This window comes from Lonchura striata, chromosome 1 (assembly GCF_050655825.1).
Source record: "Lonchura striata isolate lonStrDom1 chromosome 1, ASM5065582v1, whole genome shotgun sequence".
Lineage (NCBI taxonomy): Eukaryota > Metazoa > Chordata > Aves > Passeriformes > Estrildidae > Lonchura > Lonchura striata.
The window spans coordinates 103,160,091-103,180,877 of NC_140703.1; the positions used below are offsets into that span (position 1 = coordinate 103,160,091).

The following is a 20,787-nucleotide window of genomic DNA, read 5'->3' on the forward strand; positions in this document are numbered from 1 at the left end:
GCTGCTAAAGTTCAGTTGCTGCATCATTGAATGAACAGACCTGAATTAGGCTACATTTTCTCCATGTGCTAAGTGCATTCCTGCTCACACAACAAGAGAGAAACTTAAGAGAAAAATGTGACCTTATGATTTGGTGAGTAAAGAATGCTAGAGGAACACAAGGCAGGTGGACATTAGGAGGTTATGACTTATAACTGTACAGTAAGCATGACTGAACACTGCCACATGCAATTACTTCCCTTTTTGGATAGGTTTCTCATTTTTGGGTAGTATTCCCATCTTGGATAGGTTTCTCTTAAGGTGACAAATTTTTAAAAAGAGGTACAGAGAGGCTACTTTCCTAATACTGTATTTTTTGTGGATGTTTGAACCTTGAAGCCCAAAAACTTTTGTCAGCCAAAATCATAGGTCTAACTATAAACCTAATACTGGCACAATATTTTCAGTTCATCTCATAAAGATAAGCACCCATATTCATACTGTGGTAAGATAAAAGATTGCTAGAGCTTCAGAATAACTAAGAAACAAGAGTCACAGGAAAAACACTTCTGAACATTTCACTGTTACATATTGCAAGGTGTTCAAATATGAACTTTTGGCATTTAAGTCTATTGTTTTTGTACTGGGGATCCTAATTGTGACATATCTGCTGCTTGTGGGTTTGTATATTGCACTTGGCCTGATCACTGCGAATTTCCCGTATTTTCATTTAATTTTTTTTGCATTGTGAAATTCCTTCTTTTTTTCTTCCTCTGATGATCAGGAGAAAAAAATGCAAGAAAAAATGCACAAAAAAATCTCGCTCATTTCCATTTCTTTGCTTTTATTTTACAGGAGACACATGAAATTGTGGCTATCAAGAAATTTAAAGACAGTGAAGGTAATTTTTCTGCTGCATGATCTTTAATGTCAGTAACTACATTGTTAATATCTATCCAGTTAAAATGAGAAGTCTTATATAGCAAGATATGATTTTAAAAATATAATGATTTATTAGCTTTGTAAATATTCAAGGCACTTGATCTTTCATACCTTCCTAGAGACTGCGTTATACACTCTAATTAGATAACTATGTTTCTTTCTTGATGCATCTTTATTAATATGGATGAGGTTGTGGTGATAGTAAAAGGGTTTTTAAATCATGGGAGTTGGGGTTAAAAGGAAAATTAATCTTAGTAGGCCCTGAAAAAAAATAAATACCCTAGGTACATGAAGGCCTTGTACCTTGCTAGAACTGCACCTGTGTAGCTAGTACGTGATAAATGATATAATTGTTAGATGTGATGATTGTTTAGTAATTAAATATAATTACTGTTTAATCATAAGAATCATCATGAGAAGCTGTGGTCAGGGGCCTAAGAAACATCACAAGAAATTCATGATTGAATAAAGTCAATATATACAATAGAACAAGATAAGTTTAACAATTAATATGTAAGTTATATAACAATAGAATATAAAACACGTTCAGCTCGAAAGCCATGTCGGAGTCAGATTTGGGTCTGTACCCCTGATTCCCAGAGCTCTCAATAAAAGCACCTTCATATAATCATATCCTGTGATTATGTGTGTTCCTGAATGCTAACAGTGGTACTGCACATGGTAGTAAGATCTAGATTTGGAGGTTGGATATGACCAGAAAATATAAAAAAGTTGTCTTGTAATAGTGACTTCCAGAGTCCTTTGGCTTTATCACCCTTTATCTGTGAGAGGGGATCTAAATGTAAGGGCAACTTGAAGTTGTAAATGAAGGAGACTGAAAGTTGTTGGGAAGTTCAGTCACAGGAAGATAAATCTGGGAGCTCCCAAGGATCCGTAGAGGGAGCTGGGTGGTGTGGCAGCAGCTCTGTCCTCACTTCAGTGGGCTTCAGTCTCCTCAGGAAACTTGCTGTTTGCCCCTTCACAGCAGACCCTGTGTGCTCTGCAGCACTGCTGAGTTTGCTGAGAGGGAGGAAGAGCCAACTTCTGCAAGGATTAGTGCTGCTGGCAAAGAGGGTGGTGGAAGGCAGGACACCCAGAAATTACTCTGAGTGCTCCCCACACACGTTCCTCACCCAGCAGCACTAAACCCAAAGAACTGCACAAGACAAGGCTGGTTCTCTGACCCGTGCTTGCTGGGGGACAGGGAATCACCATATCCTATCATAGGCAGCACTGGCATCAGCCACGAGAGCAGCTGTGTACCTTGGGTGCATCGTAAGTCAGCCCTGAGTCCACCAAGAGGGATGAAGTGTGAGAGGAGTCATCCTGGTGTGATGTGATGCTGCTTGGTTTGCTGGCTACCGAGGCTTTAGCCAAAAGTTAGCAGTGTTTAAAGAAACAGCAGTCACTTTATGTTAGCAAACTTGCTTTTTTTGCTGTCCTACAGCATTGCTGGTAGCCATGAAGGTGGTGTTAGTTACAAGGGCTATATTTTTTCAGAGTCAGACACAGTAAAGTCTGATTTGCATCTTGTTTTGCACAGTGCAATCTTTGCTTGGCGCGTCATTTTCCCAGACACTAGAGAATATATTTGATAAATGTTTTAGCTCTGCTGTTCAGAAATCTGTTTTAAATTCCTGTAAAGGATGTAGAAGATAGTTTTAATTGTGATGACCATCTTGACCAGGTCATGAAAGTATCTCATAAGTGTTTTTTGGAACTTGCTGTAGCTATTCAGTACAGATCCTAGGAAGTAAATCTCAGTATTAAGCCCTAAACAGGATTATTGTATTAGTTTGTCAACCAAAAAATGAAAACAAAAAATACAACATTGCCATTAGGTCTGGCTTTCCAAGGGTATTATATAATATCAGTTTACATGACTGATGTCTGCTTTTTAGATTTGTAGCTAGTTGTTTACGAGTTTCTGGAAATATGACAGAAGTTCTTTTGATGGATTTGATTCAGCCCATTTCACATCTGTCTTGTTAATATGGTAGTTCATTAGAAGTTTGAATATACTGTAATTGTTTCTATTGACATTTTTGTTCCACTGAATTTTTGCCGTTGTTTGACATATGAATACTAAATGTGCTGGAAAGTGACTGTCTTTTTTATAGATGAGATTATGCAATCAGGCTGATGCAAGCCAACATCAAGCACTCAGTTTTAAAATGAAAAGATTTAGATTGCTCTAAATTATATATTTTTTTAATCAAAACATTTGTGATTATAGTATTTTGTTTTCCTTTTCCCTCCTGCTGCACTTCAATTTTTTATTTTCCCCCTCTCTCTTCTGATGATGATTAGTGCATTTGCATGACCAGTGTTATTCGCTCTCCCCTGCAAACATCTTCTTGCCTTTTCCCTTGGGAAAACAATTTCTCTTTCTTGTTTCTTCTTCCTCTGTCTCTGTCTTTGTGTTACATGGCCTGCAAATGTGGTTTAGTTTTGAATTTATGCAAGCATTTCCCATTTAGTAACTCTGTTGTAGATAACAGTTCTAAGTGATTAAGTACACCATTTCTATGTGCATGAGTAAGTTTACTGAATTAATGGATTTCATTTTACTAAATGAAAAATAAAACCTAATATAGTCAGTTTTGCTTCACGTATCATTGCTAGTATCCTTTAGAATCTATTGAGTTCAGAGCCCCTTAATGATAAGCAGTGTATGAAGCATTAGTGAAGCACTTCTCCTTTCTTGAACACCTTTCAGACAATTAAATTGTCAAATCATTTAAATGAAAATTAAATGTAATTAACAAAGCAGTTAAATTTCTTGACTGCTTGGAATTAGATTCAAGACTTTGTTGCATCAATACTTTTGAAAGCCATGTGGGGAATGTACAGGACTTAAAAATCTTCAGTCTTAGAATATGTCATGGCTTTTGAAAAATAAAATTATTTCAGAATCAAATACACTTGTTTGGTATTGTTCAAAGATGAGCTTTGCATTCCAGTGTTTTTGCTGAGGACAATCTTCCCAGTGGTTAATGTGTGTGATCTGTATTTGTGGGGTATAGCATGTGCACACACACAAATGTTTTTTTGAAGCATATTAGTTCCCTTCATAATAAATAAAAAGATAGAGATGCAAACAACTTGTTTCTTACGACTTTCTCAGCCACAGAAAACCTTTATGGTAGTGATGGGAAATCTCTGAGGGTTGTATAATAACCAGAGTTGTCATTTACCTCTCTTCCAATGCAGAAGCATGCAAACAGAGAGTCCACACTGGGAAATAAGTTTTTTTCCTCTGTAATGTCTAAAATCAGAGAATTTAATCAGTGGTTCAAAGCAAATCTTAGTAACGCTTTTTACTTGGAGGTTTTGTTTTGTATTTTAAGCAGCTCACTTTGTCACTTTTACTTCACATTCTAGAAAATGAAGAAGTCAAAGAAACCACTTTACGAGAGCTTAAAATGCTTCGCACTTTGAAACAGGAGAACATTGTGGAGCTGAAGGAAGCCTTCAGAAGAAGAGGAAAATTATACTTAGTTTTTGAATATGTGGAAAAAGTGAGTTGAGTTTTTAGTATCCTTGCCACAGTTTAATTATCAGCTTACTAAAAATATCTTTAGAATTGCTTTTTTCAAAGAAAATATTAAGTTATCCTAATCTCGAAAGAGAAGCAGCAGAAACTTTAATGCAATATGTCATGAGACATGTTTTTACGTCATGTGTTGGTATTTCTTTTAAAAAATTCTTCCATTTGTGAACACCAACATGTTAAAAATTATGCAGACTGCAATACATATGATTTGAAGAAAAATTTCCATCTGAACTTTTTAATCCAGTTTAATTATAAAGGTGGATAACTGTCCTGTTACGTTGTGTAATGAGTCCTGACGTAGTCTTTTAAAACAAGATCATAGACTTTTGACCTTGGAATCTCTTTCAACTTTCTCCACCCTTCCCTGTTAAAAATAGGATTTGTTTGTGTATTTCTGTAACAAGGCCACTATCAATAGTTGCTTAGAGTGATTTGGCAAAGACCACTGTCATTAACTCCAATCCTCACCTCATTTTGAAACAATTCCAAAATTTCCTTAGATTGGCCTACTACTCCCAAGCATCATGATCTGTTTCCAGGGAGGAACAACCTAGAACAGATTGGTCTTTTGCCATTTTTTATGTCATTCCTGACGAAGGCAGCTTTTTCCTATGAATTCTGACCATTTAGTATTTCTTCATGGAAACACTTAGATGGTATTCAGATATACAGAGTAAAAGAAAATGCAGGTTTAAATATCTGTAGCCTTCATGAGATACTGTTATTTTGATTGAAACTTTAATTTAATTTCCTGCCAGTGTGAGCTGAGTGCTAGTCCTCTGCAGTCAATTTTCTCTCATCTAAAAATTTCTCACCCTAAATGCTGTCTCCTTTATGTCAAGTTGACAACTTATATTGTCATATAACTTGACTACATAATGTGAGGTGACCTATATTAAACCACAATTTGGCAGAAATCAGTTTTGGTTTTCACCAGCAGATCAGCACTTCTAATGTCATGGATCTTACTTGGATCTAACCTTCAAACCTTGACTTGTTTCACCCATGTTCATTGTAATTTTTCCAGACACATGAAATGTCTTTGATCACACACCAACTTAGAACATATATTTAATTTTCTGTTGTAGTTGACTTGGCTAAGCTATCTGGAGAAGTGGGTTGAAAGAGCAACATAAGTGAAAGATATTTAATTGATATGATAAGGGGTACATATTAAAAACTGGTTAAATATTAGTAAAAACACCATGCTGCAATATCTATCATTATTTACATCAGAATGAAATAATTTTGTAATAAAGGTAGGCTCTATGTCTAGTTTGTAGGTAATGTCATCTCTGTATTCACCTTTCTTTTCAGTTAAACTTTGAAGTAAATGAGCATTTCTTATTTTCAGATATCTTAATTAGTGTCACCCATAGTTTCTTTGAAGACCAGGATGTTTCTGAATTCTTTGGATGAGGGAAAAGTAGAAAGAATTAAATAAAATGTGGTGGAGTAAACTAATTTTTTGTTTAACTGGTAATGAGCACAATGTGTCCTTCAGGGCATGTTAACTCTGGAATGCTGAAATCCAGATTACTTAAATTCACATTTAGTCTAATCTCCTTTATTCATCATCCCCTTAGTTAATGTCTTCATGCAGGATTATGTCTTCCTGTGTCTATGCTATTATTTTGTTTTGTATTTGTAACACTAACTTCTTGACTTATTTATCCAGATCCACAGCCTTCTGTTTGGACAAGAATCTAACAAAAATCAATATGGTTTCTTAACAGAAAATTCCTTTCCTCAGATCTGAACAGTGCTTGTAAGAAAACTCATGCTCAAGCACATAAGTTCCAGTATTTACTCCCAAACTGCAAAACTTAGAAATGTTTTCAAATATCATTAAAACATCTTTCAAGAGAAACCTCAAAAATTTTACTTTACAGCTAGAGAAAATGTTTGTCAAAGACAAGGTAAATTTAGTTTTAATGAAAAATCTACAAATGCTCAGATCCATAATTAAATGAGTTCTGCAAGGCAGTATAGCCAAAAAATTCCTAATCAGTGTTCAGTAAATAAGACTTTTTTTCCTGTCTTCAAATGGGTTGCTGCTGCCCATTATTATTTTAGAAGTCAGCATACAAACTTCATTGTACTTCTAATTGTACAAAATTAGAGACATCTGTTAACATAATGGGAATCTAAGTGTTCTTTTTCAAAGAGGAAATGAACTAGTATAAACAGTAAGTTTATTTTCTTTCCTATTTATATCCACAAAATAGTTGATATGGCCATAATTGCTGTAGTGCCAAGATGTCCAAGATCACTATAACTGATCTGTAGCTATGGGATACTCCCTAGGTTTCTATTTATGCCCCTGTGAAGCATTTTTATGACTGTTACTTCATTTGCACTAAGAGGCTTGTGTTGCTTTATACCCATCCATATACAGATGCAGTTGGTGATTCATGGTGTCAAAGTGGCAGAACTAACCTAATGAAGAGAACAGTGTGTTAAAGCATTGTTGAATATTTACAAAATGCTTTGGTTTGCTAAACTTCTTTTATGGCCATACACCTGAACTGGTGTTTCTGTTTAAGCAGCCTTTTGTAAATAAATGACTTTTTAGGTGTTTAGGGAAAGTGGTTTGATGACAGTCTTTTAAAGACTCATGGTATATTTGTGGTTCACCTTTTAGGATTATTGTCTTCACAAGTGTTTTCTCCAGAATGAAAACAGCTAGGATAATGCTTATGATTAAAATTAACTCCCTGAATGTTAAACTACTGATTTTTCATAATTGAGCTCTTTAGCCCAAAATTGTTGCTTCAGAAAGCTGAAAGCATCTTCCAGCAGCTAGAGTGTAGCTCTTTTAAATGATGTGTCTTTTAAATGTTTAGAATATGCTTGAGTTGCTAGAAGAAATGCCAAATGGAGTTCCACCAGAAAAAGTGAAAAGCTACATCTACCAGCTAATTAAAGCAATTCATTGGTGCCATAAGAATGATATTGTTCATAGAGGTAAGTGTGTACTTCTCCACATGGAATAAGGCCCTTTCTAAAGGGAAGTATGTTGCACTTGAAATAATTTGCATTTAACATAAATACAAGCAATTGCTTTCTATCAACAGAAAAAAAGAAAAAAGTAAATTTGACTGGGTCTTAAGTCTGCTGCATGGCTCCAGATCGTTTTAAAATGAAATTCATCTACACAAAATGTTTGTTGTCCAGTCTTTGGAAAGAGATAAGCACAGTAAACTGTAACTACAGGAACAGACATTGTCTAATAAAAAGGATTTTTTAAAAACATTTCATGGTGCTCAGTCATTTCACTTTTGAATCTGATAATAAAATATTAGAAGAAAAATAACCTAAAACTAAAAACTTGGTCCCCCATGTTTTGCTGCTTAAGGCAGTTCCTCCCAGCTCCCTTGAGTTTCAGCTCTGTATATTTACTTTCTCCCTAAGCTTCAAGCACTTAGAGTACACATCTTGATGAATTACTTTGTCTAGTTTTATGTTCTTTATCCTGATTCAGTAAAATTGTATTTTGCTTTGTGACTTTGCAAGAGTACCATTTTTAATTAGTATTTCCAATAAGATTAAATCCTCACATAGTATGCTTTTTATATTTAAGGCCAGCATGATTCTGAAAATATTTTTAAAATGTAATTTGAAAAATGTTCCATGTGTATAATAGAGGAATGAAAAAAGGGCTTAAAACTGGGCAAGACACTTTTTCTAAAGAAATTACAAGAGGTGATCAAATGGTTATTATAACTGTAAATGTTAAGCACAACATACTTAATATTTTATTGTTTAATTGGGTAATTGAATTTATTTTTTTCTTTTCCTTTCTTTTATTTTTCAATAAGAAATATGAATATTGGTTTTCTGCCCAGGAATATCTGTAAGCACATTTCATCTTTCCATATTTTGTTGGGAAACACTTTAAAAGACTTCAAAAGGCAGAAAATTAATTCTGCCTGTTCACAAACTGAATTGCTGGAAGCTGCTTCAGCAGTTGCTCTTGTAATGCTTCATTTTTGATTGCATGAATATCTCTAAATAAGTTATAATGAAATAATATTTGTTGACAAAGTCCAAAATTGAGAGAAGTTAATAGCTTTTTTTTCTTTCCACCCACTCTGATACTTCAGATATCAAGCCAGAGAATCTCTTAATAAGCCACAATGATGTTCTGAAGTTGTGTGACTTTGGTAAGTTTGGAAGATGCCTGTTATTTACCTTTTTAAAGAAAATCTCTTGCAATGCAGTTTTGCATTATTTTGTAAGAGTTCTTCAGTATGTACTGTTTAAAAGTCTTCTAGCAGTCAGAATTCATTACTTCTTCAGGTTTGGGGCTCGTATTTTAATTTGAAAGAATTCTGTTCTTAATTTGCAGACCCCGTGGAATACTCGTGTTAACATATCTATAGAAACACTGCATTTCTCTCTTCCAGTATTAGACAAGGTTTCTGCTTTTGATGTTGCTGAGGCTCAGCTGGGAAGAGCACAGATGATGAGCTGATTAGGAGGCTGGCAAAACTATAGGTTTATTTGGCCTGTGTATTAAAAGATAATTACAGCTTGTTTAGTAAAGACACAGTGAACTTGTACTTTTTATATATTTTTTTGAACCACCGGCTTTTGTGGAATATTATGTGTGTAGTTAGTTTTTTTGTTACCTTAATTAAGGAATCACATGTCCATTTGTGATTAATGACACAATGACTGGAGGTCAGAGTCAGAGCTGTACATGTTAGGTTAACTCTGATTTTTCCTGACCTACCAATGACTGTTTAATGTCGGCTTTAAAGCTTTGAAGAATCATCACCCAAGTACAAGGTGAACTTTGCCCTTGTGAGTAATCCAAGAAGACAACAGGGCAGAATGTTCCAACAATCTGTATTTTTAGTCTAAATGCTACATAAACACAGAATAAAATATTGTTCCCTCTGAAAAGCTTGCAGTTTGGCTTGGTAAATAAAAGCCAATTTCATAGTGTTACCCCAAAGGCACTTTTCAGTAAGAACAGTTTGAAAGCTGTCATTTCAAACCTCTGCAATTTTGAATGAAAAAAAGAACTGCTAACAAAATAAATCAAAATAGTTTTTAAGGAAGACAAAAAAGGTGTTTGTCATTGGCAGCGCTGCTTCTTTCTTTTAATCTTAAAGGCATTTTTGCTTAAACATTCGGAATGAATAACCATTCTAGGAAAAACCTTAGAATATTTGGTCCATATAAATTCTTTGAATTCAGTCGTTTGTTCTGCAGTGTAAGGTACTGCACAGCTCTGACAGAACATCAGGATACTCTTGTGTGGTGTCCTTGATGTCTTTGCCTTTTTGACACCCACAGACCTCCTGTCTGCACCACTGTGGTTGCCCTCCCTCACCTTAGAGTGATTTGCAGGGTCTTGCCAAGCAAACCCCACTGAGGGGCCAGCCCGCTGCCCTGTGCAGAGCTGCACACCCAGCACAGCTGTGCCCTGCACAGGGCATGCCCCAGTCTGGGCTAACCTCATCACAAGCAGGAACAGCCAGTGGGAGCATGGAGCATGAGTGGGTCTTTGTGGGAGCTGTGCACCCCACACATCCTTCCCTGGCCCTCCCTCCCTCCTTTTTCTGGGGTGAGGGATGTTCCTGCTTGAAAGTAATGCCATTAGAGTTATCACATGAGATCAGCTGGCATGGGAACTTCTGTCAACATCCTCTGTGACGCAGAATTGCAGGAAAATAAAAAGCCAGACAACTGGTATGGTCATGTTTTGGACATCAGTTTTTGCACTAGATAGAGATGGTGTGAATTCTGCCAGCAGTGGTGCTGGTCTGTTGGCTTGCTCATGCTGTGTGCTCCAGCCACATTCTCTTTCTGCTGCTGGAAAAGATGTGCAGTCACAGTGTACTCAGAGTGATCAGCATAATATCAAGGAAGGCAAACTAATACGGGAATTTCTGTGGTTCTTAATGTTCATATGGGTCAGTTTTCATTTTAACTGGCCTTTCAGTTTTAGTTGAATTTAAAATCCTGAGGAACTCTTGTAAGATGGAAGCAGTCTTAATTTTTTAGTGTTATTACTAATTGACATAATTGCTAGTAGGTTAAGCTATTACTGTAAAATACATGTCAGAATGGTGTTAACCACAAGTGTTTCCTGAATGTGCAGAGATTAAGATATAAGAATTTGTCCTGTAGCATGATATGCTGTCTGACCACCTTGCTTAATTCATGCTTTGGAACACGGGTACTTGCCACATACAATATCACATTCCTCATGTGATTACAAATGCAAAGAAAAGGATAATGCATCCCTTTGCAATGGCCCAGTGGACAAAACCAGTTTGAACAGAAAAGATCATAAATTTTTAATGAGATAATTCTTCATAATCCTTGTGCCATGTGTTCTGTACATACCGTGCTAAATAAAATTGAGATTTTGAAATTGTTGTGTTTGCCTGGACACATGTTGTGTGGGTGTCACTTCTGCCAACAGAAGTGGAAAAAGAGAACAGTACAAAGTGCCGATTACAGAAGATGCATCTGACTGTTAGAAATAATTTGGTTTTCTGACTAGTGTGTTTACTTTTTCAGCACAAGGGCTTCAAAATTTCTTGTTTTAGCAACCTCTTAATTTCTGTATGGTGTGTAAGCCTAGAAATTGTGAAACATGGGACTGGAAAAGACCTCAAGAAATCCTCTAGTTTTTCCACCTACTCAAAGAAAGGATTAAGAATGTCTGTGTCATTCTTGACAGGTGTTTGCTTAATACATTCTTAAAATTCTGAATAATAGAGGTTCCCTAGTGTTCCTAGGCAGCTATTAAAGTACTTATATGTCATTAAGATTAGAATGCTTTACCTTATGTCTAACTTAAAGGTACCTTGTTTCTCTGTAAGAAACTGACAGCCTCCTCCTTTTTTTCTTACATGTTTTTCCTTGACATCTCTCCTACAATATTCTGAATTGTTTAAAGTCCTTTCCTGAAATTTCTGATTTTGCTTATTTGTTTCTGCAGCATGATGCCTTTTCAAATGCTGTTGTTTTCGTAGTTGCTCTCACCCAAATCTTCTCCTATCTTCATCTTCTAATGTGTTCCTGCTCACTGTTTAGAGTTTGCCTAGTCTTCTTCCTAGCTTCCTTCTCTTATTTCTATATTCCTGATACCTCAGCACAATTTGGAAGAAGAAAAAAATAAGCAAACTCCATCATAACCAGAAATCATTTTTCCCTTAGAAAGATATGTTTCCTGAACTGTTAGTTCTGTCCGTCATCTTTCTGCATGCTGTCATAGGGTCAGAGCAATATTGGATCTATAAAATGCATCACCTGACAGGATAAAGGTGGCGCTTAAGCCCATGATGATAACTTTGCTTTTTGTCTTGCTGCATCAAAAACATGCTGCATCTGGCCCGTGAAGTTAGGGGTTAATTTTTCAGGCTACATTAGCCAGTTTCTGGACATAATGGCTCCTGTCTGTGACCAAGTTCTGGAAGGAGGAAGATTAAACTTTGACCTGTTGATTCTTCTGATGCTCAGGAGCTCATGTGCTGCCAAGCTCATGTGTTACATCAGCACATGTATTTATTTCTATTATGTGGTAACTTTTTTCCTTTCTTCCCCTCCCCCTTTCAGTCTGGGGTTTCCCACATTTTGACTGTCCCATTTCTTCGGTGTAGCTCCTGATTGTCTTCCCTCTTTTCTTTAAACACATGAATGAAAGATTTTCCACTGCCAAGATTAATCAGATAGCTCATAATTTGAAACAGAAATGGGGCTGCCTAAGCAGTTCTAAATATAGTAATATTTCAAAATTCAATCAATCCCCATGTTAGAAGTTAAAAAAAAAAAATCCTTTCTAGCTTTTCTGCAGCAGCACCAGTTATGTTCAATAGACTTTATGGAAACATATATGAATTCATATGTTCAAACAGCTTTGAAATACCCATTCCTCATCATATTCATCCTATCTTTTAATTTACTAACTCATGAAGTTAGAGGTATCTTGCAAAAAGTAACAGCTGCAACCTATGTCACTAGTAATTTATAATTTCTTTATTATGATCACTAGTCTAATAATAATAATCTGCATCCACATTTTTACTTGATCTTGTAGTAAATTAGTATTACACAGGGGTGAGTGGAATTTGACTTCTTCACTCTAAGATTTACACTTTCAGAATACTAAAAACAATTTTAAAACTTTTTAAAATTAGAAGCTTACAAAACATAGTTGAATGGAAAAGGCAATTTTGGCAGCTTCTGCAGAGGAACTCAGATATAAAGAAAAACATCCATTGCATTTAAGTAGCACTTACTGAGTCAGGAAATAAAGTTATGCCTTTTTCTTTTGCAACACTTTGGAATTTTTACTATTTCTTCATTGTTCATGCAATAATGGAAAGACTTAGAGTGATTTCACTGAAGGGAATTTTGAACTGTGTTTTAATGCCACATCCCAATAAGAAAGCATTTCAGAAATGCTGCTTCTGGATTTCAGTCACAAAATTTGTCTCGCTTTGAGCTTTAGTGAGGAGCTGACACATGTGGACTCTTGCTGCTGAGATCTGTCTGTCCTGTCTCACCTAACTGTTAATTATTTATTTCTAAACAGAAAGACTTTATAGGTTTTGAAAATAGTGCAAACATCTGTCCTGGAGTATTTCTACATGAAAAATCCAGTAACATTATTTTGGTACTTAGCTGACTTTTAATGAATGGAGAAGAATGAAAATAAAAGTTCAAATTATTCCTGTAAATGGATTTTCAGGACGCATCTGTCAGCTAGTGGTCATAATTGTTACACCTTGGGACAGTAGGGAAGTTTTGGTACAATTGCAAATAAGTATGCATTTTAATTTATCTTTTTTTATTCTTAACAAAGGGATGTGGATAAAGAATTTAATTTGGACATGCTTTTTGATCCTGATTCATTAAGAACCTTGTTGTGAATGTGATGCTAAAGCACTTGGGAAGCCAAAACATGTGGAGTGAGCCAAGTGCAGATACAAACAGTTTTGCTGATTTTCCTAGACTCCTGCATTTTATAGTTTTGAGGAGATGACCTTTTTCCTTGGCAAACCCAGGAGGGAATGTCCTTAGATGAGAATAATATGTCATTTTTTGACCAGTTTGAAAAATCAAAGACAGTAGTAGTTAGGATCAATGACCTGAAGAGTCTGGTACACATGCATGTGTAATGTTTCTGAAGTTAGGAATCTTCTCTGCAAACAGCACCTCAGTGAAGTTTAGTGTAATATTTCAATAACTGGCATGGCATACTGACAGTTAACTATTATCAGTCTGTATTGATTACATAATAACATACAGAGTAACAGCAAAACCCCACTGACTTGTGAGGCTAGTACACAAGTAAGGGAGTCAATGAAGCAGACATGCTGACTTTCCCTGTTGTATCAATAAAAGCTTGCATTTCAGGAGACAAGCGGTTGTTGTAGACATCATTCTGCAGCAGGGCTTGTAAACAATTTGCTTCTGTATAAACAGACATGACCTCTTACTGCCAAAATCAGTGGTGATACACTTGTTTTAAAATGGGATCCAATCTTTCTCGCTGTTTGACAGGCTTTGCTCGTAATCTCTCTGAGGGAAGCAATGCTAACTATACAGAATATGTGGCTACCAGATGGTACCGCTCACCTGAACTCTTGCTTGGGTAAGTACACTTTGAGAACTGCCATTATAAATCTTTACTGATTCTATATAGGTTTTCAGCACCTTTTGCAAGCTTTGCCTGTGGAGAACTGAGTTTGGTTTAAAGGCAAGGTTTTAAGAGCTTCCAGATTTTCATTAATTTTTGTTCATTTCCAGTAAGTCAGTATGAATCATTGACATATTGACCTGTCTTGAGCTGAGCAGTGTTTAACTGATCAAAATATTAGGCTGTATTATATCAGATGTTCTTCCAGCTACTGCACTCCATCCCCAGTTCTTTCAGAAGAGGATTCCATGATTGTGCTCTAGCCTGGAATGTTCCATCAGCCCAGTGTGGACATCACATAGCAATGGCAGTACAGCTTTCAACTAGGAATGCAACATTCCTCGTTATCTTCATCCTTTGAGTCTGGACTCTATTAGGAAGAAATTTTTTGCTCATAGGTGACAAGGCTCTGAACAGGTTGCCCAAAGAAGCTGTGGGTGCCCCATCCCTGGCAGTATCAAGACCAGGTTGGATAGGGCTCTGAGCATCCTGATCTAGTGGAAGGGGTCCATGCCCAGGTAAGGGGGATTGGAATGAGATGATCTTCAAAGGTGCCTTCCAACCCAAAACTTTCTGATTCTGTGCTTTTATTTTCATTTGTAGTTACCCTTTGCAAGCACTGCTGAAGTCAGTCAAAAGGAAGGTGTTAGGTTTTTACTAGTTCAGAAGAATTTTACTAGTTCAGAAGGAGACTGTATAAAATTTTATTTTAATAAAGCACTGAGAAGTTAGCATTGCATTGACTGCAAAAGTATTAGTTACATGAGTAGTCTCAGCCAGAAAATTTAGTATTGCCCCTTTATTCATCTGTAAAATGAGCATTTTACTACCTCACAAGGTAAAATAGATTTTGAGATACTAAATGAACAAATTCAAGGGCAAAGGAAGAGGGGAAAAAAGAAGTGGAGATCTGTGATATGTGATCTTCCCATTACAGTCAAGTTAAACAGCATTAATCTAAACTTTGTGAATGCTCTCATAGAATACAATTCCAATATACAGTGCATGTGTATTTATATATAGATAATCTTTAAAATAAGGAACTATTGGCCATAGGATTAATCAGAACGTGTCTGGTCACTCCATGAGTCTTTAAGTACCTTCTTAAGTGCTCCTGGGAAACAAGTCTTTGTTGGAACATTTGATTAACACTGAACTAGATATTTTTTTAACAGGTAAATAATTAAGTAATAATTATTCTGTCAATAAAGTCATCCCAGTATTCCCAGAGCTGTGCTAATCTTAATCAAATTTGTTGGCAGTTGTTTTCTTACATGCATAATAGTATCTTAAAGTTGCTATTAAAAAATTCTAAGCTCAATTTTTCACATTTTGGAGAAAACAATAAAGCTTCCATTGAAGTGTGAATGTGCATATATAAATATAAATTTAAAAAACTTGGAAAAATAGCATAAATTGTGACCTTTTTAGATACAAACAATTTTTTTTCTCTCTCTAGTAGTAATGAGGATTTAGGAGGAAAGACATGAAAAGCTTGACAGACATAGTATTAGTCTGACCTGCATTTTCTGAAATTGTTTTGTTGGCAGGGGAAATTTAGCAGGAATTATGTCTGTTTGTGGTTGAGTAAATCTGTTTGATTAGCTTGTAGAGAAAGGGAGGGGATTTATGTATTTAATGTTTCAATTGTACTGGTGTATGTTTTTTAAAGCCAAGTTTTTCTGGCTAAGAGATGTGTGTTTCTTGGCAATCCTGTTCTATTTCCCAGGCATTCATTTTTCCCATTGCCCCTTTCCTTACATTTACCAAATTTTTATAAGCATCTATATTTAAAAGTCTTCACAGGTTTATTAACTACATTCAGTTTAACAAGTACAGTTTTACTTTTTCGATTTTGAAAACATGTCCCAGAGAGGTTTTTGTTTAGTGATAACATTCAAGACTTAAATTTCAGGAGATGGAAGAAATTGCTCCGTAATTATTCACAGAACATCTAAAATCTACTCATTTTGGAGACCCTCAGGTAACTGCTGTTAGTGGAGTACTCTGTACCCTTTGATAACAAAATATTGCTAAAAGCTAGTGGATTTTAAAGCATGCTAAATTACTAGATGAAAACATATTTTGGAGAATCTAATATGTGCAGGCATAGACTGTAGTGATTCTGAGGTTTGGTCTGTCTGTACTATAGGAGTTATTTTCATTTGTCCAGCCATGTCACTCTTGCATTTTTTGTCTGCTGTGATCTGACCAGACTGATCCTGACAATCAGCAGAAGTCTCGAGTTTGCCTTTTCAAACTACAATGTTGCTGTTTGTGCTGCCTTACAAAATAGCTGTTTTCTGATTTGTTCCTGTTTGACTACAGACTAAATAGTGAAAAGTTCTTAACTGTAGTTCAGCTTCCTTTATTCTTGAGAGCAAGGAAAGGTAATGGTCCATGCCTCAAAGGAATTTTAGCCCATCCCTCAGTTGTAACCCTAGCTTGTTCTACAGTACCCCAGTCTACAGAACCTTTTGCCTATTTCACATTTTAGTGGAGAAAACTCTGTATTAAAGGAGTTGCAAACAAAAATGTATTTGGATTTTTGTCATAATAAAAGAGGAGGATTTTTACCTATACTCTCACTGTTTTGCTTACAGATCCTTGGCTTTGGAGTCCATTCTTGCCTGTGTTGCCTTGTGCACTGAGAAAAAAACTAGACCTTACTTTAAGTCATTGTCACCTAATGGGTGGGTTGGACTAGCAGCACCCTAGAAAGGTCAAACACTGAGTCTCAACAAATTCACAGGGAGCCACTGTGCAGGATTAGCAAGAAAATTATGAACCCCACTGAGTAGTAGTGGTACTTGAGGAATTGTGACATGGTCTGCTTTGCCTCTGGTGGTTCTTTGTCAGCAGTCTCTTCCAGTGGGGCAAACTTTTGATTTTGGGATGGCTGTTGTGAGAGGACTACAGTGTCTCATGGCACATTCTCTAAGGCAAGTGGTTCTTGAAGTTTTGGTGCTCTACTTCAGTTTTCCCAGCTGCCATAGAGTCCTGCACTAGTTTCACTTGGGCTGTTGTCCAGCTAGAAATGCTTTCTCACCTTCACCTAGCCAAATCACCATAAGAGTTTACTGTTCCTCTGGCCAAGTGTCTTCCCCACAAGTGAAGTAAATAATCATGAGTAATCAATGGGGAAGAGTCTTTTTTTTTTTTTTTTTCAGTTTGAGAATGTTTTTTCTCTAAACATGATTAATCAGCAATATATGGAAGGAATGAAGGAGACAGATTTGGGATAGGATTTGTCATCTGCAACTCTTGGTGCTGTCTTATTTCAGAAAAAGGCAATCCAGCTGTAAATTAAATCTCTCGAAATAGAGTTTGAGTTACTGGATTACAAGTTTCGAAAAGAAGAGACTCAGTGAAATATGTTTTCAGTTCAATCTTTGTTCTAGTCTTTATTATTTTATATGCTTTTTTTTTATATATATGAAAAGCATTCTCCAGTCATTCTGTTCAAAATCTAAACATCAGAAAGACTTTATTAGAATAACATGGGTGTTTACAATTTTTTTCACAAACTCAACAAGCAAGAATTTGGGTGTATAAAAAAGAGCTCTCCCCAGCCCCCAACCTGTGGCTTTGCTCCCAAACAGGAATTACTTTATGATGCTTTCATTGCTTCCTCACTTGTTTTTTTCTATCAAATAGTTTTAAGGAGAACTCTGTTTTCTCGCTAATTAAAACTTTTGTGTATAAATGCTGAAATAACGATTTCTTAGAATTTCAGTTCTCCCAGTGGCCAGACCCAGTATGCCCATCCACTTGTTAAGCACAAACAAGAAATGTAATGCAGGAACAGAGTGCAGGCATGAGCTCTAGAGAGAAGAAAAGTTAATGGTAGTTTAACTGTGAGTGGAGAATGTTTTGCAGTCAAAAAGATTATTCTTGTATGTAAGATTTTTCAAAAAGAACAAGATCCCTGGGGACACATGAGAATCCATCTCTTGCCTTCTCAAGCAGTGATAGATGCATCAAGAAATCTAGGGCCGAAACAGAGGGCTTGGTTTTTGAGGTAGTTTGCTTAATAACAAAGTTTATTTTTCTGTGTTGTGAGGAAGCGTGCCATGGGAAATATGGCCAATAAATGGAAGCAGGTCAGTAAGAAGGCAGTGGCAGTGAGTGACAAACATTTTATTTTTGCTTCGCAGAGCCCCTTATGGCAAGGCTGTGGATATGTGGTCCGTAGGCTGTATCCTGGGGGAGCTGAGCGACGGGCAGCCCCTGTTCCCTGGCGAGAGTGAGATTGACCAGCTCTTCACCATTCAGAAGGTGCTGGGCCCGCTGCCAGCCGAGCAGATGAAGCTCTTCTACAGCAACCCACGCTTCCATGGCTTGCGGGTAGGAGAAAGCTTTGGTCTTTTTTCTTATTTTTCTTATTTACTTGTATAAAGCGCTGCAAAGGCTCTTTTCATTTACATTGTGCGTTATCTGCTGCCTACGTTTCTGTGTAAGTGTAGAATATAGAGATTACAAGGCATTCATAAGTCAAAGTAAAATTCTGGTTAACACCAATTTGCACTGGAAAGTTTAGTGGCAAAGCTCTGTAAGGTCAGGTTGTGGAAAATTCAGGTCTGCTGTCTTCAAGCTAGTTGGTTGGGAAAATCTGAGCTGTAGATGCTACTGTCATGGCAGAAGAGCTTTCTGCCTTCTGACTTATACTCCTGGGGAGTTTTTGTAAGTCACTTGAGTAAAAAAACTCTTCTCATTGATGGCATTGTTCTTTTCAAGGGTTTGCCAATATACTATAACGACAGAGACTCACTAGTATGAAGATCTATGCAAATTGGCATATGCAATATGACAGAACACCAGAATCAATAAATAATAGCTCTGTTACTTTTAACAGTACCTGGTCAGTGATTGTATTCATGTTTCCTTGTAATTCAGTTTTGGTTATCCTTTCTTTATTGATAAATGTTGCTTGGGAAGGTGAGTTTATGATCTTGATAATATTCTGAAATCATTAGTGTAAATCATATAAAGAGACATACGAAGGTTTTAGGAGACCTGATCTGTGCTAAAGATTCAAGATTTGAGTTTTACTCCGAGAAAGAGAAAATGTGAGAATGTGAAAGAGAATGAATGGGGACCTAGTTCTGTTAAAGCACATTCAAGGTTGCCATAAATTTGGTTTAGCTAACAGTGATAAGAAAAGAGTTGGCTTAAGGTGTTAGGGTATTTATTTTAGGTATAAGAATAACTAATTCTGAAGAGTTTTTGTTGAAGTTTGTAGACCCTTCAAGAGTGGAGGTTTAAGTAAATTATTAGACAAGCAATTCTTGCAAGGTCCTATTTGTATTTCACCCTGTTTAGAACAGTGGGCTGGATGGTCTTTCTGTATGCAAAATTTATAACCTCTTATCAGGAAAGCAATTCTTTAAAAATTTTAAGCAAAACAAATTACTACCTCTTCAACATAATTTTACAGCATTTCTTGCACTGCACACAGTGTAATCTTGTTGAATAAATGCTCTGTGATGTCTTAAGATGAAGGATCTTTGTTTTGTAGCTTTAAAATACAGTAATTCAAGAAGACAGCACAGACCTAATGTGATTAGCACAAGGTTCAGAGTTAGGAGTCTCTGTTCTCATCCCAGATCAGTGGTTTAGTGCTTGGCTTCAGACATGTTCCTGCCTGTTTTGTCCCATCTGTAAAGTCAGGATACTGCTGATGTGGACAGGGCCATATGGCTCCTCATAGAGAGTATTTTTTAGAATTGAAGTAAAGTCTGAATAAAAAACTCTGGCTTAAACATCAAAAATACTACAAAAATTATTTGTTTGAAATATGATATTCATTCGTTAATTTGTGGGAAAAAATTGTCCTGTGCTATAAGACAGCCTTAAAAGTACATTTTTTCTGAATGTAGCATAGTGCTTAATAGTGAAAGATTTTCTGTTGCAGAGCAGATAGTAGGTATGTTGTGATCAAGCCAGTTATTACTTACAAGCTGGATTTAGTGCTGGATATTCTCAATATAGAAACTAGCCCATGTTGTGAAATTTTTTGTCCATATGCTTAGACTTTGTGAATTTCTATATTACCCTAAGTGAATACTACCATATTGTAAAACAGGACTTTAAAATTCTCTTCAAACACTCCAGCATGGATCCAAATGCGCATTTGCAAACTTGTATTTTCTTTCTACTCATGTCCTCCATATATATGTATATAACACAATTTTCCTCACTCCTGAGGTTTAGAGAATATTCAGTGATTTCTCTTCAATTCCTTTGAGGAGGAAAACATCCAGGGTATGTTGAAGACATAAGGAAGTAAAATAATATGGAATCAGAAATTACCAACAGGCTCATTACTTTACAGAAAAGTGTGAGTGGCAATGTAGGGCTGTAAATATTTGTTCTACCAATAAGTTACATGAAGAATCTGAACAATCACAGTGACAAGCTGCTGGTGCTTTGCATGACTTCAGCACATTTCCCTGTTACCCTGATCATTCTAGATATAAAAGCTTCTTTATGATTGTCACTCCACAGGAAGACACAAACATTTTACAATTTGGTTTGTGTTAAAATTGGAGGAAGCGTGGAAGCCTTATTTTACCTAAGTTACTGTTTAAGATTACTATAGCATACTCAGACTTTAAAAAATTCTCAATTATTAGTAAACCAC

The 20,787-nt window shown here is 36.2% G+C and overlaps 1 protein-coding gene across 5 annotated transcripts in view; it reads left to right on the forward strand.

Annotated features, from left to right (window-relative positions):
• The window catches only part of CDKL5 (cyclin dependent kinase like 5), a 129,287-nt gene that overhangs the window by 75,206 nt on the left and 33,294 nt on the right, over positions 1–20,787 (forward strand). For all 5 annotated transcript variants that reach the window (XM_077781624.2, XM_077781627.2, XM_077781628.2 and 2 more), the window contains exons 4-9: positions 835–880; positions 4,306–4,442; positions 7,324–7,444; positions 8,584–8,643; positions 14,009–14,099; positions 18,302–18,491. In XM_077781624.2, the coding sequence (XP_077637750.1) occupies positions 835–880; positions 4,306–4,442; positions 7,324–7,444; positions 8,584–8,643; positions 14,009–14,099; positions 18,302–18,491 (645 nt within the window). The remainder of the gene's footprint in view (positions 1–834; positions 881–4,305; positions 4,443–7,323; positions 7,445–8,583; positions 8,644–14,008; positions 14,100–18,301; positions 18,492–20,787) is intronic.